The 24483-nt window shown below is 33.6% G+C and overlaps 1 protein-coding gene across 1 annotated transcript; it reads right to left on the bottom strand.

The window, feature by feature from the left end:
- Positions 1–364: 364 nt before the first annotated feature.
- On the bottom strand, positions 365–23989 carry LOC131628169 (rRNA biogenesis protein RRP5-like). Its single transcript, XM_058899035.1, has 40 exons — positions 23696–23989; positions 23375–23577; positions 22405–22545; positions 22126–22296; positions 19535–19622; positions 19303–19421; positions 19081–19203; positions 18475–18546; positions 18051–18143; positions 17093–17206; positions 16844–16966; positions 15386–15571; positions 15200–15274; positions 14837–14973; positions 14017–14151; positions 13487–13632; positions 13336–13401; positions 12128–12234; positions 11878–11958; positions 11695–11769; positions 11505–11606; positions 10523–10691; positions 10277–10425; positions 9594–9677; positions 9396–9496; positions 8599–8737; positions 8131–8205; positions 7708–7858; positions 6632–7256; positions 5266–5326; positions 3846–3991; positions 3586–3769; positions 3211–3309; positions 2584–2951; positions 2311–2487; positions 1607–1703; positions 1364–1519; positions 1054–1284; positions 895–978; positions 365–805 (listed from the first exon to the last, which is right to left on the bottom strand). The coding sequence occupies exons 1-40, from the start codon at positions 23862–23864 to the stop codon at positions 698–700; spliced, it is 5730 nt and encodes a 1909-aa protein (XP_058755018.1). The 5' UTR covers positions 23865–23989; the 3' UTR covers positions 365–697.
- Positions 23990–24483: the final 494 nt, after the last annotated feature.

Here is a 24483-nt window from a genome sequence, read left to right as displayed (position 1 = left end):
AAAAAAACTCAATTTTTTTGTTTTTTTTTGAAAAAACTCAATATTCTAAAAACCTCAATTATTATGTTTTTTACGAAAAAACTCCATTATTCGAATAACCTAAATTCTTCGTATTTTTGAAAAAACTCAATTTTTTTAATTTTCCGAAAAAACTCGACTTATAAAACCTAGCCTAGCCTATTTCCACCCCTAGAAGCGAGTGAACTATCCTGATCGCGTAAAAAAGTATTATTATTATTGATTGAAATACACAACCAGTTCACGAGAACAACCAAGCCATTCTTTTACAGCTATTTTACTTATAATTTCAAGCAGCCAAGAGTTTACTAAAAATCAGATCTAAATGGCTATTAATTATGCAGAGGAAAAAAAAAACTCATTTTGATTTCATTCATAAAATTAACCGTAATAAAACAAAATCTAATATTACAACATTGTCTAATCTATAAATAATTTAGAATGTTTTCACTATTATAAAAAAAATGGGCAAAAGTCAGGAAAAGAATCTATTAATTTATGTTTTCTGCTCTAATGTTCAAACTCACCCCTAACATGCAACCAAAATTGTCAAGGGCGTGTCTTTCTCTTGCTGTGCACATTTGATGCTTACCTTAAGTTCACATCCATGCATTCTTTGTGATAACCAACTAGATTCAAAAATATGGCAGCAAGCTGCAAATGCAGCAGAAATTTTAAATCAAGCCATAGAACTCTCAACATATTCCATTGCCTTCCTCTTCACAGATTCTATTTGTTCCTCATCACCATGATCCGTCTCATATTTAAGATACTTGTTAAATAAGAACTGCAAATCAAGACAGGAAAATCCCAAATAAGTTTTAACAGAATACAATATCAACAAAACCGGTGATATATATAGATATATGCACACACCTTTATTTTTTTAGGTGGGAGGCTCAGACTGATTGCCCTTTCAAAAAGTGCCCGAATTAAGTCCTTGTCTTTAAGATGAATTTCCTGTCAAGAAAACAAGAATGTTATGATCATTTGTGCAAAAGGAAAACAAAGTAAATACAATGGCAAAATGTGTACCTGATCAAGATAAACACTCCAAAGGTCTGTTCTCTTCGGGTATTCCTGTAGAAGTTTTTCAAACAAAGATCGCCCCCTATCTGGAAGCCCAATCTTGAATTCAAGTTTTGCTGTCTGAGTTATGAACTTGATATGCTTTCGTTGTGGAAGGCTTAACAGAGCACGTTTAACAACAGCAACATCATCATCTTTCTTTTGCAACAAAAGATTTTGTACTCGCCTTAGCCAAACCTACAGCCCATTGTAAAGTAAGTTCCATAATACATATACATGCATAGGTACGATATATATTTATAAGTTGAAGTAATACTTTGCAAGAATGCTTGAACTTCTTTGTCATTTTATTTAGAAGTTCATCGGCTAAACTATGCTGCTCAGTCCTCTCAAACATTTCCAAAAGTGCTAGATGAACTTTTTTGGGATCATTGTACTGTATGGCCCTCTGGAATACTTTCATAACAGCCTCCTACACAAACATTTGGAATAATTATACACAACATAACAAGAATAGTGGCAAGCAAAAGCTTAAATTACATGTTCTTATTATTATTACCTCCTTAGGGTTTCCATACTTATTTTCCAAATTAAAGTAGGCCTTCCAGATGTTGAACTTTTCATTCTCATCTCGGATATTTATTGTCCTTAAAGCCCTTCAAATTCAAGAAAGCAGGAGGATAAAGAGTTATTTGATATTCACAAAGATCGAATACTTGTGAGAAGTTAAGGGTAAAAAGAATATGATGGAACAGGGGAAAAAAACTTGTCTTTTCACTTCAAAAGTAAGGAAACACGGTGTATGAAAGAATGCTTAAAAAAAACTGAAAAAAATCAATTAACTTCACTGTTATATGAATAATTAATTCCAAGAACTTCTTAACTGACATATGATTTTAATGTTAGAACTTGGTGTACAAGATTACATGCTTAAATAATACAGTTCTCTATTTCTCCAACTGCTGAAGGTTCAATATTCAAACAATAAATGACCAAACCAATGGCAAAAATAAACAAATATACAAAAATCAAGAGTATGGCTTTCAGAGTATGACCCTCTTTGGCCTCTGACCGTGGTGCTGTTTCTATTATTTTCTGTTGGGGTAAAATCAACTCCTACCTACCCTTTGTTTTACACTTCAGTCTCTCAAATTCAATCAAATTCTATACTCAAGAAAGATTGTTTAAATAATACTATAGGATTTTTCATTTCATAAGATTTAAGCATCCTCCAAACTCAAAATCATGTTCTTTAAGATGTACCTTTCAGCAATTGAGCGGGCTTTCTCAACATCAGCCAAAGAAATCATGAAATCCATGTATTTTATCCAGTTGAAACTGCTATTGGGAGAGCTTCTAACCAGCTTTTCAAACTCATCAGCAGTCGTTGGTACACCCTTCTCCTGTGATTTTTTCTCTCCATCGTTTATTTCTTCCTCCCTGTACAACCATAATTGTGCTATATTTTAAAAACAATAAAAAATGACATAATTTTACAGAACAAAAGAAAAATAAATACAAGCATCATATATCAACCTATCCTTCTTTGTCCTTTTCTTTTCGCGCCTTATCTGCTTTTCATTTAGAGCGTCTTTTTTATTTCCACTTTTACTAGTACTATTTGTGTTGTTTTCTTCAAGTTGATCAAAGTCATCAAGGACAACGTCAAGTGGGTGAATGTAGGCCCTTTCTTCTGCTTGTGAAAGAATTGGGAGTTGATCAGTTTCATATTCAACTTCTATATTTAAGGGTCCAAGCAAACTACTATTTGTAGTAGACATAGATTTTATTCCATCTCCATTAGGTTCATTGGACCGTTCATCTAAAGGTATTTGGACAACAGTTTCTCCCATCAAATATGAGTTCTTCATTCCCAGAGAAACCCTGTGTTTTTCTTCATCTACCTGATAACACATATTTGGAAAATGCAAGTAATTAGTAATTTAGGAAGACAATTAAGAATTCAAGATAATGATCCATTAAAAAGATAAAATATTAACAAATTACTGTAATGTTTTAAAAGGGACCATGAAAATACACCAAATAATAACTACTTTGTTCTTTACCAAAGATATATAAACAACTTGTACTTCAGCGAATAATTTTCCTCTGGTAGAGATGATATAAAGCAGTAAAATACCAAACACCTTGCACTAGAATTACCTTCAATACTATTGCATTTACTTTCTCTCCAGCTCCAAACTTTGCTTCAATGTTCTCAATATGATTATCAGAAATCTCCGAAACATGGCACAATCCAACCTAGGCAATTTGAAAAATTCATAATAATCAAGTGAGCTCACTGAATCAAATTCAGATTCGCGAGGCAGATAATCATAATATTACATAAATACAACAGAAGAAGCTGGAAAAACCATTTGATTCATACAAATTCAGAAATAGGTAAAACCATGAAATTAAAGGAATTCACAATGTACATGCTTAGAAAGTTAAAATTTAAAAGTATAGAAAAAAATACAAGTCTTATTTTGATAAAGAAACATGGTTCGCCAATGGCTTCAAAGGATGTAAAGTTACCATGTTTGTGTTGTCAACTGCAATGAATAAACCAAATGATTCAACCCGCTTAATCCTGCCACTTATCACATCTCCAACATGAAATTTACCCAAATCAGAGATCTCAGATTTTGATGTACTGGAAACAGTTGATGTCTTCAATGTAACTTCAACACGATTTGAGAGAGGCTCCACACTTACAACCCTGTTACTTACTTACTTAGAACATATTATGAATTAGCTCATTAAAAAATGAAGAGAAACAATAGAATGATGGTTACCTGCCAATTACAAGTTTTCCAACAGGAAATTCTTTCACAAGATCTGTAACAAATTGATCGGATAGATTCGATAGAAGAACTCTTGCCTCAATCTTCCGTGAGAGCAAAATGAAGCATCCTTTAGGTGAGACAATTTTAATATAACCCTGTCCAAAATAATACATGCTTAAATAAATATAAACAATCAAAATTCCATAATTAGATGGGAAAGAAAAAAAAATGCAACTAATGCATTTGAGGATCAACGATAAATTTTCAATAAGGCAACCCATCACGGAAGAATCTCTTTACAATTTACATGGTATCAGAGCCTCGTTTAAGATCAGGTAGGCCACCTATTATGGTTTCCGCCCGCTATCGGGCCACCCACCATTTATTTTCACGCTCCAATTGTCTAGTCATGGGCATGAGGGGGTGTGTTAAGAGTCCCACATCAGACAATATATGGCCTGAACATGTGCTTTTAAGTGGGGGTAATCCTCACCCTACTAGCCGGTTTTGTAAGGATGAGTTAGGCTCAACCACATTTATTTACAACTCTTTTCAAGTAAAAATGTTTCATAAATTTACATCCAGACCCCAACAGGACTGGACTTATGATGTATGGACAATTGCAGGTGGCCCAATAGTGAATATCTTACCATACTCCTTATGCCCATGATTTGACAAATGCAGCTACCTCAGTAAAAATTCTATGATAGGCTTCGATACTGTTAAGAGTCTCACATCACATAATATATGGCCTAAACATATATTTATAACTAGGGGCAATCTTTATCTTTCAAGCTAGTTTTGTAAGGTTGATTAGGCCCAAATACAATTCTAAGATGGTATCAGAGTCTACTTCAAGATTCATTGGACCACTTGCTATCAGATTTCCATTATCGGGTCACTCACCATTTATATCCACAGGTTTCTACTATTGAGCCCAAAAAAGAATATCTTATCACACTCCTCATGCCCATGACTAGACAAATGCAGCTGCCTTAATAAAAATTCTAGGACAGACTTTAATATTGTAAAGAGTCTCACATCAGAAAATATATGGCCTAAACATATGTTTATAAGTGGGGGAAAACATTATCTTTCAAGCTGGTTTTGTTAGGTTGAGTAGGCTCAACTACAATTCTAATATGGTATCAGAGCTTACTTCAAGATCTACTGGACCATTTGCTATCGGGTAAAAAAAAGATAGAGATGGTATAGCCTATTAAGTTATTACAAGATTCATCATATCAACTATCAGGGAAGTTTTGTAGATTTCCAAAAAGTACGACTGCTTGTAAAAATATGTGATGAATGTGATACTTTATTAACAGTTCAACTCTATCTAACATCCCAGTCTGTACAAACCTCTCATTTTGGCAGCTTTTGCAAAACCGAAACAACAATGGTAACTGAAGAAAAATAAACTATGTACCTTTACAACCATATCAGGGTGAAGATCCTCAATCTTCTCCACACATTTGTCAATAGCACGCCTAAAAATATCAGTAATTAAAATCTTATTAGTAAATAAACCATTGGGTATAACACAAAGACACAATCATACTATTGTATAACACAATCTAGAGGTTATAAATCAGTCAGTTAAATTAAACTACAAATTCAATGCAATTAAAATAAATAAAAAGCATAGACAAAAGAGACAAACTTGAGTTGGATCAATCCATCTGTACAAAACCGATTTTTTTAGGACATATCACATTCAGAAATGGAAGTTAGAATATTAGAAAATATCTTATTTCTCATAATATATTAACGTTTTGCTTCAATATCTTAAATTTTTCTAAGTTTCAGCTACAAATCACCTACCATTTATATCCACGCACCTAGCCCAATAGTGTTGGACGTGAGGGACTATTTTGAGTTGGGTCAATTCATCTTTACAAAACTGATTTTTTCAGGACATCACATTCGAAGTTGGAAGTTAGAATATTAGAAAATATCTTATTTCTCATAATATATTAATGTTTTGCTTCAATATCTTAAATTTATCTAGGTTTCCGCTATCAAGCCACCTACCATTTATATCCACGCACCTAGCACAATAGTGTTGAACGTGAGGACAATGTATGGCATGAAAATATGTTTATAAGTGGAGACAATCCTCATCTTGCAAGCCGGGATTGTAGGGATGAGTTAGGGCTAAATACAAATTTAAGTTTATTTATGTTATGATATAGTATCTTAGTCTATCTCGTAATATCAATTTGTAACTTTAATACGTTAGATTATCTCTTATGATTAGTTTAGGCTAATATTATGGAAGTGCAATTCTTGAAGGCTGGTTGTAATATCCTATTTTTCAAAGGGTATATTTCAAACAAGCTTAAAGCTTACTAATATTTAGCTTGGGGAGGAGTGCTAGAATAGTAGAATTTTTCTTATAATACATTTATGTTGTGTTATAAAGAATTGCCCACAACAATGTTATTCACAGGCAACAAAGTCGAACCAAAAGACATGATTGGTTGGCTGAATAAGAATGGGGGGGAATATTGATGTTTCAAATCAGCCCATGGAAAGAAACACCAATAATAATTAAACAGTACAACTTTAATATGGTAAAAACATTTCAGGAAAATTTTCAATTCTTGGAAACTGTTGTGTCAAGTCACAGTGTCACACATGATAAAATATTAAAAACTAGGAAACATTTTAGATATTAATTAATAGCAATACGCATTAAGGTTTAAAAATGTGAGTAAAATAGCAACTGTACATAAAGGCCTATGTGTACACCTTGTATATAGATAGATCAATCAATAAGTATCAGTACTTACATGTTGCTGTGAGCATCTGCTGAATCCTTCAAAGGCCTTAGATTTGAAGAACGTAATGACAAGTCAACATGAACAGTACCCCTGACAGTGTTGCTAACTTCAAGAACTACAGATTTGACAAACTGCCCTTCATGATATCCAGACAACGGATCAGGCACCCGTTCCTCTGTAAGTTCAGTATAATGCACTTTTCCATATGTATGGGGACCAATTTGTACAAGCAGTCCTCCAACACCAGGAAGTATTTTACTAATCCTTCCTCCTAAAATATCTCCTTCATGAATATGTGCTGTCAACTCCTTATTCACAAGGTTAGTTTGTGGCTCTTCATCAGTTCTGAGAGGGAGAGTAGAGAAGGGGCGTAGAACCAACCGCAAGAGCTTCTTCTCCAAGTTGATACTCAGAACATGACCACAAACAGGTTTTCCAACATGATATCGATTTTGGAAATCCTTGAGCTCATTGGGTTCAGTAGAACTGTCAAGAATATGTAGCTGAGCTTTAACATTCCGAGAAACTGCTAACCAGACCCATTCACTTTCGACTTTATATATATAACCAGCCACACATTGCCCAATCTTAAAGTCCAGTTTCTCTGCTACATTGTCTCCTATGTCACTGGAACCTGAATTCAAATTGATTTTCATAATGAACAAGTAATACTGTCATGATAAAATTAAAATATTTTGATGATTTTCATTAGTAAAGCAAAGTCAGGAAAGCTAGGACAAACCAAACATAAATGAATACCTAGATGAAGTCCATTCAAGAGTGAGTTCTTTTATCAAACATTTTTATTTTTAAAATTTAACAACCCTTATTACAACCCTTGTTTCTAATGAACATATATTTTAACAACCCTTGCTTGTAATGAACATATAATTTGTCAATATATAATTAGAATAAAAAATTTAACAGTAAAAATAACTCTGAATGTGAACAATCCATAGCTACAAACTTATTAAACATATTACCGATCTACACCATTCACCAGTCTTTCTGTACATGCATTTCAACGCATATATTACGAGTATTTAAATCATTAAAATCTTGCTTGAGCTAGTAGTGCCCTTTACCTGTAACCATTTCAGGTCTGACTGAAAGCTCCCACCGTGATCCATTTCTACTGCTATCAGCCTCATTAGGCTTTGAAACTATTCTTGCCGTCACTGTTTGCCCAATTTTGTAGCCAGAAAATGGATTTTCCAAATCATTTGCATTGTGTACCTGTCGATAAGTAGGTACCAAATTATTTATGAACATATTAAAATAGTTAAATAGACAATAAAAGAGAAGCATTGCTGCATTATTAAGGTTGCGGCCATGTGGCCTTGGTCACAACTTCCTGCTCCAGAAAAAGCACGAGATACCAGAGTAACGCCGCATATATCTTACACACTCAAAGCCACAAAACAACAGAGCCTGCTCATTTTATACATCAAATCTACAATTTAAAATGCTAGCTCAAATATTGGCCCCAGTAAATGCAGTAGAGTTACCTCTGTTATGTGAACCCTGCCGTGTAAGCCAAATCCAAACTTCAGTTTCAGCTCAAAAGTTTTTATTTCAGTAATCTGGACAAACTCAAGAATAAAATCCATGGAACAAGATCAATAGTGCATAATAATTTTCAGATGTACGTTCTCATAAAAACTATTATATCCATTAGACTAAAGAAAAAAATATAGATTGAAATTAATCATAATCAGGAGACATTTTATTAGCTTAAAGAAAAAAGCAGCAGGGAGAAACCTTGCATGTTCTACAATGTTACATTCATAAAAAACAAACAATAAATAAAAAAATATAGATTGAAATTAATCATAGTTCTAAATGGCCTTGCATGTTCCAATAAATAAACCTTACATGTTACATGTACTTAAGACCTTCTAATAAATAAAAACTCACATAACAATTAACATAGATATACATATACATAATAAAATGTACCATATAAACCCACATACCTCTGCCTCAACCAGTGATCCCACTTTATAGCTAGACTTGGTTCTTTTAGAACTAGATGTCCCTTTGGCCTCATTCAGATGTAAAAGTAACCTTCCTGATGTTTCAGGGCTTGGAAGAGCCATAACAGTTGCAACAATACTGACCAAATAAAACGCGGTGTGTCAGTCAAATGTGATGCAATGACTTGTGGAAAACAAGGCCACTATAAATTTTTAAAACAAATTATCTTCTTCAAAATAAAAATAATATTTATTACAAGAAAAAGAAGTAAAAAGTATAATTCAGAAACATGAAATATCTGCCAACAATGTTCAAAAAGCATAAACATCATGTTCAGTAACCTATGAAACACAATAAAATAAATGGCTGTATATTTTGCTACGAAATAAGAAAAAATTGAGATATTTATCAAGGTATATAAATTTGACCTTCATACAAATGAAAACAGATTACAAATAAACAAATCAAGCTCATAACTCCAAAACAAGACTTTGTTGGTCAATGAAAACATGAAAAATGAAATAAACTAAAAATAAAGGAGCATTTCCTTGTAAAACAGGAATTCCAATAAAAAATCTTTCCCAAAAGGAAAATATAACAAGTCAATACAATCATGTAGATGGCACAGGTCTGGCAGCTCCCAGGTAGCAGCTGTTCTACAGAGTGGCATTAATGAACATTGGCATTCTTTGACACCATATTACTTAGACCCAACCTTTGAGTAAAGGTTTGGCGATATGAGATGAAATAAATGTGATAAGGAGGGAAAATACTGATAAGTTAATTTTTTGTTCACCTCTGTCCATTTAGGTATTGTTTCCGCGGAAATCTTTGAGTATTATAGTCAGATAATTGTGCATATCCTAGGGTGTAATTATTCTCAGGAATAGATACAACCTGCATCACAGACAAGAAGGTAAAAAAAAAATGTTAAATATGTGTAAGAAAATGTTTTACCAACAGGTGGCTAAATTGAAGAGATATGAACACTTGCCAAGTAGTTCTCTTTCACAATTTCCACTACTGCATTCACTGTCTGATGCAACACCAAGTCCTTCAGAGCATCCCTTTGACGTTTCTGGAACCAAGATATGATATTGATTTGGTCAAAATGGTTCAAGAATGAAAGCTGGAGTATGCGGAATTCACAATGCCATCCCCTTCTTAAAACAAGAATGAATGCCCGGAATAAATCCTTAATCATAACAAAAGGCCATCCTTCTTATGAGAAGAGTGAATGCCAGAAATAAATCCTTAACCATAACATAATCGAATTTCCAATTTTTTGCTTTCATTAAAAAATAACAGTTTCTTAGAGTGGAGAATAAAAGATTGAAATAAGATAATACCCAACAGTTAACTCCTTAACTACTAAATTTAAAGCTACTGCACATAGATTAAAAATAATAAATTTGTAGTCCAACTAAAATATCTTTATTTAGTTTACTACAATCAGCAATTGACTGCAATACAGATTTTTTAGGGTATACTTGGAAAAAAACAGTAATTAAACAGAAACCTAAAACATAAATAGTTATTAAACAAATAATAAAGGCTAAAACTGTAAAGCAGCACCAGTTAGGAAATGGAGGATGTAATTAAAAATGCAGCTGCATGGCATATAATGTGTGTGTGTGTGTGTGTGTTTGTATGCCATGCAGGAAACAAATGATCAACCTTTTTCTTGGTAAGACTCTTGGAACTTCTATCTCTAGATATATTAATGAACTCGGGTTTTAGAGTTAAATCAACAAGCCGCTCTGCCTTTGCGAAATCAAGAACAAACGCTTCCACTAGAGAGCCTTTCTCCACAACAGTTCCACCTACTGAGGGGTCATGTCACAATGAGAATTAATACTCTTGAGTAAGTATCATCCCAATATATTTATTAATAGTTAAATAACACATGAAGAGAGAACTTACACTGGTAATTAGTAATAAAACCAAAAACATCGTTGTACTTCTCAAAGCAAACAACAATTCCAACATCCTTAATTTCCTCAACTCTCCCTTCAGTAACTGTGCCAATGTTGAATTTTTCATCCCATTTCAAATCAGATTCACTGGAGTTCTTGTATTGCAACTTAGCAATCTAGATTCAAAGATTCACAGAAGAGAATTAATAGAGGATAATAGGAGGGTACCAAATAACAAAATATACACGCAGGAATGATAAAAACTCATAAATGTTCTTCTACATTGAATAATATAATTATGTTTCTTGCAGCCATAAGAAAAATTGCCAGAATTTGCCAAAATTCAATGGGGTTTGTTGGATGATTAAAAGGGTAACAATAAAAATCTATAGATCTGGTTTTGTAATGCTGGATATACATCACCTTTCAAAAATACCATATAAAAATAGGTGGTATAACCAGATGATAACTTCAATCCTTTATCTAATTGCTGAACAAAGTAATCCCTAGACAATTTTCTAATTAGAATAAATGAACCAAATGAAAGCAAAATATCAAGGACTTGGGCCGGTCAGAAAATGATTAAACCAACAATGTGCTAACACATTTACATGGCATATAATGCTCATCCTAGAGGCCTAACCTTTTGATTGTTTGCAAATAGTACAAGGATAGATTTACCCGTGTCACTTGTGCATACATTCAATATTTATAGACTTAAACAAACGAGGAGTGCTAGGAACACTCTCTTTTAACACTCTCTCCAATACTCACTCTCTTATTGGATGAAACACATGTGGGTCCCTCACTTGGAAAATGGATCCCACATAAAGTGGTAGGACTCACATGTGTTTCAACCAATAAAAAAGCGAGAGGTAGAGAGAGTGTTGAAAAGAGAGTGTTGCTAGCATTCCTCTAAACAAAATAAGTAGAAGGATGAAAATTAGACTATCAATAACATCATATAGATATTTGATAATTGTCCATACCTTTTCATCCATAAGAAAGTACTCGTTAATAAATGATGCATCTGCTGAAGAACAAGATGTCTGCTTTAGAGAGACTGTTACTCTGCTAGTTTCACCGTTAATCTGTCAGGGAAAAATGAGTTTAAATTTTTGTTTCAACCTGAACAATGCAATCACAAATTTAAAATTTACAAGCTGAAAATATACTAACATTGGATACATTACAGCGGACTGATTGCCCAATGAAATAGGCTTCCAAAATATTGGTTTTCTGGTCATCTGCAGCCTATTCAAGAGTATGATTATACCAAATTAAATAATATGCCTAGCATGAAGCAAGATAATGTTGAGAGAGAAAGGAGTGAACCACTGATAATATGGAAAAATTGAATACCTTATTTCTCGGAGAAAAGCCAGTTAATTGACCAAGGAAACGAACAAAGCATCCTGTCTCAATTAAATTACATATATAACCCTGTTCCACACATGAATTTAACATCAAAAGAAAAGAATAAAAATACACCAATAGTATCACAGGCAATACACCAATAGTATCACAGGCAACCAACAAAAATAAATAAAAGGACATATGCTCCATCAATAAAGTACTGGAAGCAGTTCATATGTTTGATGTCATCGCTTACATGTACAACTGAGTTAGGATGCATCTGACTAATCTCTGCAGGAATTTGCTGAGCATATTTGATAAGCGAACTTTTGGCAGACAGAATCATATTGTTCCCCTTAAAATCTACATTTATTAAAAGAAGACATTTATATATGACTGGGAAAAGAAAAAGACAATGAGAATAACGAGACGAAACCTTGCAGTTATCAAGGAAATAGAATAAAAAAAATTAGTTTCTGTTTCACACTAATGTACATGCATTTCTTAGTGAAACCGGTTCAAATTAAACAGGATAAGATGGAAGAAATAATATTCGGAATCATATGAAGCCTTGACATAAAACACTGATGTCTTGGTTTATTTTTATACTCTAGGTCTAGTACACGAGTTTAGTACAAAAAGGAAGCACATCAATAATTATGATCCCAGTAATGGAATCCAGAGTGAGTGCTACATCAAAAATACTAAAATAGCACTTTTCAGTAAATAATTGCTATGATACCACCCAGATATGTTCAAACTTAAAAAAAAATAAAAGTTAAAACTAAAGACATAATCACCCATTAATACTTATCATCACTTAAAGAAAGAATAAAAGTTGATCGACGATACAAAATAATAACTCTATAACAACAAGCATAGTATTGGAGTATAGCATTGAATAGCAAAGTAATCCTAGCTACTACAAATATTGTAGTAGTCCGAGTCCAAATAGATTGCTCGCTGGTCCCTAACTAACTGTAACTGAATTAGTTAGTTTAGCATCTCAAGTTTATTTATATGTATGGGGCACTTCTCACATTGTAGATAATGAACATAATTGGAAAATACAAGGCAAAAAAATAAAGTTTCTAATACCAATAAAAAGGAAAACCAAACAGGTAATTAATAAAAAAACACCCCTATTTAACAGCATTGCATATGTATTGCGTTCTTGAATGTATCGAGTAATAAGAGTTAAAATGCATGATGAATAAACTCTACAATGCTATTGAGTGATTGGCATGGTAAAGGTAAATTAAAGGAGATAGCTGTTTGCTGATATGCACGTAATAGAACAACAGCTAACAAACAAAATTGTGACAAAGTATCAGGATATGTAAGCAAACATGGAAGGATGGTGTAGAGACAGAAGCAGGATCAATTAACAGTCATTTTTAAATATAGGGTAGAGGGGATTAGAAGCATGCACAATGAGAGCAGACTAGATGTATTTGAATGTACCTAGAACCAGTAGTTGATCAAAATTATACCCAGGTTTCAATACTGACTTCATCAAAGTAGCTTGCCCTGCATGTAAGTGGCTACAATTAGTCATTCCATTAAGAGGAAGCAACAATAGGACAGGCTTAATCAAACATAAGGGAATTTTTACCATGATGATCTGCCAGGTGCTCCATAGATATTGTACCCCTGGAGAAACCACTACTATTGATATAAACAACTACAGCATTAGATGTTACTCGGTCAACAATTCCAGAAACAATGCTACCCAGTGTAACCACATCAGCTTCAGAAACCCTGTCATAGACAATGGATTAGCATAACTTCTAACAAATGTATAAATCATCTTCAGAAACCCTACCTCAACCCAACTAGTTGTTTCATTTTATTTAACATCTTCAAATATTTGTATAGGATACAGCAAAAACACTAATGAAAGCGATTTTGGTACTTCCCGTTCCCGGACAAATTTTTGAAAACAATGTTTTAGTTGTAAAAGTAAAAGTGAAAATAGAAATTAAAAAAATAGAAACAAAACACTATTATCTCAAACTAAACAACGCCTATACGCCTAAGATATCCAACCATAAAAAGACTTCAAATGAATTATACACTAGAAACTTTAGCAACAATTTAATGGTTCAGGAAACAAGCAAAACATAAAATAAAAAATAAGCAAACCTTGTTGGCTTTATGATTAAACTAAGGTTGATCCTCCGGGAAGCGGGAATGGAACTAACGACCCGGCATTTTACTACTTGTCCAACATTATACACTGCACCTGGATCACCACCAGCCTCTAGTCCGAGTTCAGATCTGCTCTTAAATCAAAACAATAAATAAGATAGTTCTAGCAAGGTTTGTAAGAATGGAAAGTAGAATCATACATGAAGTGATAATACCAATAATATTCAAATCAACTGTGGAATGTAGTCAAACATGTTACATCATAAAGTCAACAGGTTTTCAAAATGCCAAATAGAAAATGGAGCATAATGCATGCAAAGGATAAAGAAGAAAAACGAGCTGAAACAGATGGAGATTCTTCCACTTTAAAATTGAGTAAACCAAAAATGCAAGAAATTCGCCCCGTTAACCATGGAGAAGAAGAATACTATTGTTATCACTAAAGTAGAAGTACTCAACTTTATACATCATAACAAAAACAATAAATTAGTTTGTCAACATTCCCTCATTACAATATGCTATTTACAGATTACTAAATTGTTTAAGAGGGCAAAACCAACCGCGGAAAATAAGACTTTGCTGCATATTATATTCCAATAACAAACTAATAGTGTGTATACACACAGAACATCTATACAAAAAACTTAATTTAAACACAGTTGTTAACTTTCCTCCAAGAGAACTAATAAGCAAGCAAAAGTATAGTACTAATTACAAAAAGAAGTTCGTAATTTAAGCAAACATAAAATATAATTGGGATCATGACATGATTATTAATAGTTAAAGATTGTTTGAACAGACAACTTAGACTTGCCTGGGAGCAAATCCTTGGACCCCATTGTAAAATCGTACATAGCACCCATGATCTTCAATTTTTGTTATCCATCCATGCGTTATCAAACCATCGGTTACATCTACGAACGAGCTAATAATATCTAGTTTTGATTTCACCTGAAAAAATAGCATATATCTGGTTCAATATTTAATATGGAACTAATATGTGAGAAAAAATAATAATAAATACTCTCAAAAAATATTATTCGATGAGGGCAATGAAGAGAAAGAAAAAAAGCATATTCAAAGATAATTGGAAAATAATCTTAAAAAATACTCTCATTTATTCACATGTAAAGGATGAATAAACTGGAAAAAAAAGTTAGCAAGTAGAGAAACATACAAGGGTTTTCTTGTGTGTAACTGTAACTCTTTTTGACTTGCATCCAAGCACACGGAACACCAATTCAGCTCCCACCTGTTATACAATCCAGCAAAGACTTCAGTCATGAAGTATCTCAGCAGTCTCATCTCAGACTTGAGACAAAAACCTGACAATTCTAAGATGCACGTGTAGCTACAGTATAACCTGGAATTTTTTCCCGGGCTTTGCAATTTCCAATTCAGACATATGTCGAAGAGGACAAAGTGCCTTCACACCACCAGGAATTTGTACAATAGCACCAAAGCTGTCAACTGAAAGAATCTTAGCCTTCACCACCATCCCAGGTTTGACATCAGAATGAGTAAACACTGCCTCTTCTAAAGCACTAGCCTGTATGATGTGAAAAAATAAATATAATGAAACGAAAGCATCCTACAGAGCTATGTAGTCAATGGTGGAGCGCAGGGAGTAGCAGTATAGTGGCTGTGTCGACGTTTAGGGAAACAATACAAGAAATTTATACCATATTCATATAAAAGCTCTTAAACAGAATACACAAAATTAAAGACATGTTCAAAGACAATAATCAAAGTTTAATGTTACCAATATCCAAGTCCAATATAAATCAAAAGTTTTAGCCTCGAAAGCCTAAAAGACATATATGGTGATGAAGGGAGACAAAACTGTTGGGTTTAGGAGAGGAGACAGAGCCATTTCTAAGAAGATGAACATATGAGACGACATGAGAGCCCCCTTTCATTTTCATTCAGAATTTTACGATAGCAGGCTATATGTGTCTTCTATTTGGAGTCTATTCACAATCGCAGACGAAGAGCCGCTACAGCCGCTATTGAAAACAAAGATACTAAGTCTACAATATTCTAGAGAAAATCTCCCTTAACATGATATCCTCACAACATATTATTATACATAGATACAACAACTTGTTTTCATTTTGTTTATTGTTTTCAAAGTTTGGTATAGAGGGAACAATGACACAAATTTTTTTGTTTCATTTTTCATATGCAAAGTTTTGGAAATAAGATTCAAAATAAAGCAAGGTGACATTTCTCTAATTATGGGTGAAAATGAGAAATGAAAACAAATAATGATTACAGAAACAAAACAAACCATAAGAGCAGAAAATGAATGATGAGGCTGGCAGCAATCAAATATAGGATTATAAAGAAACGTGTTGAAAAAACTAACTTTGAAAAGAAATGATATGGACCAAATTCATTATAGCATATAGAGAGCACTAAAATAACTTGCAGGAGCATCAACATTAACAACTATCTACTTAGATTTCCCTAAGAGATTAATATAATATGCAGCTATTTCCAAATGCTTGTGACGATAAAAATAATTCAACCAGCAGTCAAGAGGGGGTATAAAAAGAATGCCTATATTCCATATAATACCAAGCTACTAGAAGTTCAAATGCCTATAAACAAACGAAAAGATATTCATATAAGTTTGATAGTATTTTTAATAGATAATAAAACAGTTGGGCATATACTAAAGGCGGTCGGGCAACAAAAGTGTGTGCAGCAAGTGTAATATTAAAATATAAAAAAAGCTTATGGCAATTATCAATTTATCATCTTTACGAGATTGAATTAAATTAACTTAAATCAAATTAAATGGAAGTACAGTTACAACCTTCAAAACTCCTGTAGCAAGTCCTTCCAAATGCCTTAACCCAAGAATCCGAACACGGACATGATTTCCTTCCTTGTACTTTTTCTCAAGCTTTTGAATTTCTTCTTCAGCAATATCAGATATCTGTCACCAATAAACTCAATAATTATTCTCATTTGTCCTGACTGGGTAAGGCTTGACTGATATTGTAGACCATTCAAATTTCATATATAAATTTCTGACATTACAAGTTATCCAGAAGCTACATACACTGACAAAAGCTGGAGTTGACTCTGGAATTGATGGAACCTCGAGCAATAGTCCTGATCCTTTATCCACCCTGATAACTTTTGAATTCTCATATATATCTCCAATGTTAACATGCTGCACAACAAAGTTGATCCCTCAAACTAAAATGGCATACATGACTATAAACTTAAGTAAACAGAATACCGCCTTAACTAAATATCCAAAAAACAGTTGTTGAATAGAGTGAGAGAAACCTTAATAAAATAAAAAAGCTTATGTCAAAGAAACTAGCAAACTTAGCAACACAGAACTAAATTACTGCTTATAACAGAGCAGCTAAACCTAACAAAAACCAAGAAAATAAATTTTAACATAGACTTTAATCTTACAATGAAAACACCAGTGGAATGTCTTCACACCAGTAAGGTAGAGTGCATTAGTAGACACCAGTAAAATAACAGAATGCAAACTAATTAAATTGTTGGAATTCCTATGTATATTTGATAATTAAAATCAGAATCTCTGTAAGACACAACAATATTTTACCAGACACCCACTTATCTGAAAGCTCATCCTTTTAGGCTTCCCCGTGACTTAACAGAAAGAGTTGAGACTTTATCGTTAGTACTTGTGTGCAAGGAATTTATGTATTGCATAAACTAGTTCAAGGGATACGACATATTGTTGTAAAAGAGATTTGTGCAAGGAATCTATCAAAAGCATTGGAGAATTTCCTTCAGCTAATAGAATTTAGGTCATATTATTAATTTCTGTTTTTCGCCAACAGGAGTTTCTCCAAATCATATTCAACAACAATCTAACTTCAGAAGCATTAGACACAGGATATGCATAAATTGTAGCCACATTTAATCGTTAGTGGTTACTACTGAGAACAAGAGTAAAAAAGAGGTATCATCTATTTCAAGGGATGAAATATCCCAAACTTAGAGCAGTAACAATTTAAGACAGCCAAACTTACTGAAGGAGGGGCCCCGTTCTGAACAAGATGTGGATTCAGCGTCAAACCAACAGCTCTACTTGATGGATCAATGAATAATATCCGACAAACAACCTAGATAACATGAAAGAAGCTTAAAACATAGAAATGTAACTTTTTTACAAACATAGAAATCAAAACCCACATTATAGCACAAAAGACAGCATCAGCTGAGAAGACATGAACAGTATCTCAAACTCTAAATGTGTGAACATCTGTCAAGGTACAGAAATTAATGCAGAGGTAAAAACAACGCAATCTACATAGTACAGAAATTAAATTGCTAAATAGTACATGAAGAGTTTGAACCAAAAGTATTAAGGTGCATCAAGCAAATAACTAGGACAAGTAGTGAGATAGGATTTCCAACATTGAGTGTGGTGCAGGTTGTTGCATTCAACAGTACCTTCTGAGATTCAATGTACTTATCCTTCCAGCTTGCTGCAGGATATATATTTTGCAAATGAAACAGATCAACCTGCAATTAGAAGACCCAAAAATTAGTTGTGAGCATGTTTGGTTTGCAAGAAGAAATTATTTACTCAAACTGTATAACACACGTGTATACTTGAAAAAAGAAGAATAGGCTGAAGTAGAGTGGGCTAAGTGGAAACACTGGGTCATGTAAGAAAGAAGGGAGAGTGAGAAATGGTTTCAGGAGAGAGAGAAGGCTGTAACATGGACAGCTACATGTGCTGAGTGAAAGGCAGAAATATGTTATAATGCTAGAATTGAGAATTGAAGATATAGAAATGAAAAAAGAGTGGAGAAAGGCAGGAGGGGAAAACATTAAGTAAGGAATGTGGTGGGTGGAACTATTCTTTTCACTATAGAATAATAGCACATCCATGGTTATGTTCTGGAAATCTGGCTATATGTTCTTCTCTAATTTACATTAACAAGGGCTAACTCTGCTTGTAAGGAGCTTGATGTCCCATTTCCTAATATAGTCTCTAGTATTTACAACTTTCCGGTATGAACCCCTACTAATAGAATTGCAGGGAGCACTTACCGTTCCAGTGAAGTATGTGAGAAATGATAACATTACACCATTCTCAAGGATTGACTTCACACGGGCATTAACCATCATTCCTGGAACTAGAAGATCAATTGACATGCCTTTGAGATCCTTCGTCTGTACCAAATGCACAAAGAAAATAACCAATCAAAATGGAAAATGAGAACCATAAAAGAGACACCATTGGACGACATAATTAATAGAAAGAAATCATACCACACTATTGGACATTTTATCAGAGTTGGAACTCAAGTAAACCACTCTATGAGCTTTATCAACACTCTTGACCAATCCCTGCACAAGTTGCCCAATTCTAACTTCTCCATTCCAGCCTTCTGCAAGTATTTAAACAACAAAAAGGAAGAGAAAATCATATACTAAGCCCATGCAAAGCAAGATGAATCAACAACATTTGCAATAGTTCACTGATGTTTAGTTGTAGAGCTACCTTTAGGTAAGAATCCCGTGAAAGAAGGCAAACCAAAATGAAGAATGAAACCATGATCCTCGATGCTTTTCACATATGCAGCAAGGACCTGAATATGCATATATATATATATATATAGTACAACAAATCAAAAATTGCATTTCTCACCAAGTCCTAATGATACTCAGGCAGCTGAAATGGCATATGAATCATGAGCAACAAATTATATTATTAATTAAATGCATAGCAATTATCATTATGAATAAAAATAGCATAATAGAATGAATAAGATACGGACAGCAGAGAAGTTTTTAGCGGTGTCGTTAGAATGCAAAAAGCTGATTTAGAAGTACAGAATATGTTAGAGCCTTGGACCTCAATACACATAAGTTGCATATTTCCTTACTTAAATTAGCAAAACCGTAGTATAACTGCTTTAAAGGGGTTGTTTTCAGAAAAAAACATCAAACTCATTTTTTTCATCCAAAACTTATTTTGTGGAGCAAACAGGAGCACTATAGAGAAGACAACACAATAAGCTATGAATACATAATCTACAATAAATGAATCATGATATAAGCGCATGCACTGTGTTAAATCCTAGATCCATATAAATTAAAACATTTCCATCAGTATATTAGAGATAAAAATACAGATGGCCTAATCAGAAAAAATATAGGAGTTTTAATATTGGAAACTAGAGTACAACTTGCCTCTAATATACTCAAAAAATATAAGCTGAAGGGCCAGCTGTTTCGTACCAGAGAAAACAGAAACAAAGTTTCAACAATAATAATGCAGCAAGTATGAAAAAGAGGAATCTGTATTTTATTGATTAACTAAAGGGAGATTTACAGATTAGCTCACACCCTAACTGCCCAGAGCTCTCTGCTTCGCTTAGGAGGCTAGTGCCTCCTAACCACAACTGAATTCACAAACTCAAGAATGTCTCTCCAATTACAATTCTCTCCTATATCCTGGAATCTGCTAACAGCCTCTAACAACCCTCCATGCCACGTCATTCATTTAGTACCAGCTATTCCCTTCCTACCCCTCCTAGAGTAAACCTTCCATTCTCTAACCCCCTTTCTCTCATCATGCACCAGAGGCTCACATGGACCCATTTCTTTCTCATTGGGCATAACATCAGCATAGGATTTCGCAAATGTCATTGAGAACATTCTTAAACATAAAATTTTAATAGCTTTTTTCTTTAGTAGCTATGCCATGATTAACCACAACAACCCAAGTATTATCCCACGAGTTAGAGTCAGCTACATGGATCAAACAACGCTTTTAATGCTCTATAATAAATCACATTGATAGCAAAATCATAGACCTCCTCTAAGTATTTCTTAATAAATTCTCCGTAATTTTCTTGGCTTTCCTCTACTTTTAGTGATTGGGCTACCGTCCATCTGATCAACTCTCATTACTATATAATGTACATGTCTTCTCCACACGTGTCCAAACCACCCAAGTTGATATTTAACCACTTTTCTACAAGTAGATGCTACCCCGTCTCTCTAACTTTATCATTACTAGTCCTATGTCGTTGAGTATTTCCACTCATACAATTATCATCTCTACTACAAGGTGGTTATTCTTGTCTTGGCTTTTTAGTACGAGGAATGATAATCCTACACTACATTTTACGACTACACCGTATGAAAATACAGTTTGATTCCTTTTATTATGTTTAATAATTATTCTTCACCTTTTCCAATACAAAAAACCACATATTTGTTGTATTTTAGATGGTGTAAATACATAGTGTAAGTTATTTAGTGTAAGAATAGCAACCCTCTTTTAGTACACAGCGCTCCATTTCATACAACATTATAGGTCTTACTAGGGCTGACAATGAACCGAACCAACTCGAAAATAATTCAAAATTCAATTCGAAAATTAAATCGTTGAACTAGATTCATGAACCAAATGAGCTGAATATGAGCTAAAAACTATGTTCGTAAACTAAATGAGCTGAACTTGAACTATACATAGTTCGACTCTTTAGGTTCATGAGTCAACTCGATTATATAAGAGTAGGTTTAAAGATTTGCTCCAAATCTTAGTCCCATATTTTATTTTAGTCTAACAGCTTTAATGGATAATTTATATTCTCAAGTGAGCAAAATATTTCTACAAATAATTATACAAATAAAATCAACATCGTATAAATTTCAATCTAATAACTTTCATTTTATTTTTATTTAAAAAATATTAATTTAAAATGTCAAATATATATACAAAAATAGACTTTAAAATTACTTTTAAGTCCGTGAATCAGACGAGTTGAACCTAACGAGATAAACCTAATGAGTTGAACCGAGTTGTTCGTGAACTTCTAACGAGTCGAGTTTGAGCTGAAAAAAGTTCGTGATGAACTCGAAGTCAAACTCGACCAATTCTTAATGAGTCGAGTTTGAGCTGAAAAAAAAGTTTGTGATGAACTCGAACTCGATCATTTCTTAACGAGTTGAACTGAGCTGAGGCGAGTTTGACTCGAATCGACTCATTTCCAGCCCTAGGTCTTACAATTGTAGAGAGAAAAATACAAGTTAAAAGAATTACAATATACAAATAGTTTGAAACATATAATAATGACATACCATGCCTTCTTGAACAACATCTAAGTTGAAGTTCTTGTGCAACAATGAAAGACGCAAAGAAAGCCAAACTTTCCTGTGTCCTTTCTCTTTCTTGTCATCGCCCAATCTAAGCACAATGCAAGAAACTAGCTGCCCAACAGAAAATACACTAGAAAGAAAACTTTCTCCAATCTGATGATACAGAGAGAGAAACAAAGAGGTAAGCTAAAACATATGCATACAAATACAAGAAACAATATTGCGCAGTTAGGCAAATTTACAAAAAAGCTCCTTACACACCTCGGTTTTGTCATTCAAAATAGGATCTAGTGCATCTGAAGCATTAACAATACCACGTAAACCCCCTGGTAAACTAACTACAAGGTCTTTATTATTTACTTCAGCGACAACTCCCCACAGCTTCATTCCAGGAGTTAAATTCTGGCATTCATGAATAAGCAAAAACTTTAAGCATGGCACAATGCACTCAAAGAATCTCAAGGTATGACGTCAATAACCCAAATAAAAACATGAAAATAAATAAGATGACAAGCACTCAAGGTAATGCAAAGCCGTTTTAAACATTTTGGCTTGTAAAATTAGGATAAAAGTATTATTTAATGGCTAATTGATTTAGAATAAAATAAATAAGTATACAAACTAAGCACTCAACCATGAAAAGTAAAATCTCTTATTTTCCAAATTCCTAATAGTGATCCCCTGTTTGTATTACACGTTACTATATTTCAGTATATTTTTGTATTTCTTTGTTATTATTTTATCACACTTAAAACGTACTAATAGGGACATAATTACAGCTTTTGTTTGGATAATCTATAGAACTATATTATCATGAGAATACTGCTTCAGCAATCTAGCATGTATATAATTCATTGTTCCTCTTCTAATTTAATTTTTGTTAAACTTTGAAACATGTATCGAAGAAAAGGAAATAAATAATACACCCAACACACTTATGCTGTGCACTGCAATCTACTTACTGAAACAGTATTCACTTCAAAATGTTCACTGCCAAACTTTTGCAGTAAAAATATGCTTCCTATCAATTACCCTTTAAAGTGAAAATTTTATTTACAACTGTCCTCCCCAGGCACAATTTACACCTACAATTTTCCACAACAAATTTAAAACTATTCTCCCTAGTCATAAATCAAGTCTTATTTTCCTTGCTAAATTTCAAATTTACAAATGTAACCACTAATAACATTCAAAAGGCACGCCCTCCATTATACAAATCACTAAACATTACCTTGAGAGTAACTCTATTCACACGCCGAGGCAATTTTCCAGTGATACCAGCACCGAAAAGCAAGCCCCAGTCACTTTCAGTGTCTTCACTCTTACTAAACATTTTTTTCCCTTTCTTCTTATTCTTCCACAGTTTCTTCGACGGATCCTCGTCGCCAAACTTCTCATAATCATTACTACTTCTCTTCACAGAAAATTCTCCACCTAAATCAAACAACAACAACAACAACAAACAAATTCAAATTCAAATTAAAACTCAATCAGATATAAATAACAAGGATTGAATTGAAATTAACGTAACGATAGAAGGAACAATGCTTACCTCGGGGAAAATCGGGAACCTCGTCTTCGAGCTGCAAAGCAAGCGATTCTGACTTCCCGGAGGCGCCGTTGTGTTCCCGTTTAGGTTTGGATATTTTCTTAGAAGCTTTATCGATTTTAGGTTTGTCGTTGTTCTTATTCTTCTGCGATTTTTCTGAGCGCGGCGCCATGGTTTTGTGATGCTTAGTTATTACCTTGTTATGGTAACAAGGTGGTTTCGCTTCGTGAGTTGAGGCTGGTTGAAGAAGAAGGGTTTGCAAGGGTTTTAGGTTGGGGAGTGAAGATGAACGTTATGAACCAATTGAGTTGTAAATAATGGGCTAGATTTGTTACGGGCTCGATAATATAGGTCGAAATATTAGAGAACTGTTATTTGCACCCGCTAATTTTACTTATACAAATTAAAGATAGCTTTCTCATCTAAATAGTTTACTTTGTTTTTCTTTCTAATGTAATTTCTTTTAGGTAATTTCTCATCTCACCCTTGCTATATGGGGTGTATCTCTGAAAATTTGAAAATGCTCTTAGATAAATTCGAAGATGCATCTCTAAGCGCATCAAGTACCATTTTTGTCAAAATTAGGTTCGGAAATGCATTATCAAAATTATCCTTAGGAAAATGTCGGAGACGTCTCTCCCAAGTCACCTACCTTTTGTCCTTAAAATGTTTCTTAAGGAAATTGGTTTGGAGATGCATCTCCGAATTTTTGTTTGTATAATTTATCCAGCATCATTTTTCAAGTATTGAGGTATTTTCAATCAACCTAATTTCAATTTAATTAAAAATAT

This window comes from Vicia villosa, unplaced genomic scaffold, assembly GCF_029867415.1.
Source record: "Vicia villosa cultivar HV-30 ecotype Madison, WI unplaced genomic scaffold, Vvil1.0 ctg.000428F_1_1, whole genome shotgun sequence".
Lineage (NCBI taxonomy): Eukaryota > Viridiplantae > Streptophyta > Magnoliopsida > Fabales > Fabaceae > Vicia > Vicia villosa.
This window is presented reverse-complemented; position numbering and strand designations above follow the sequence as displayed.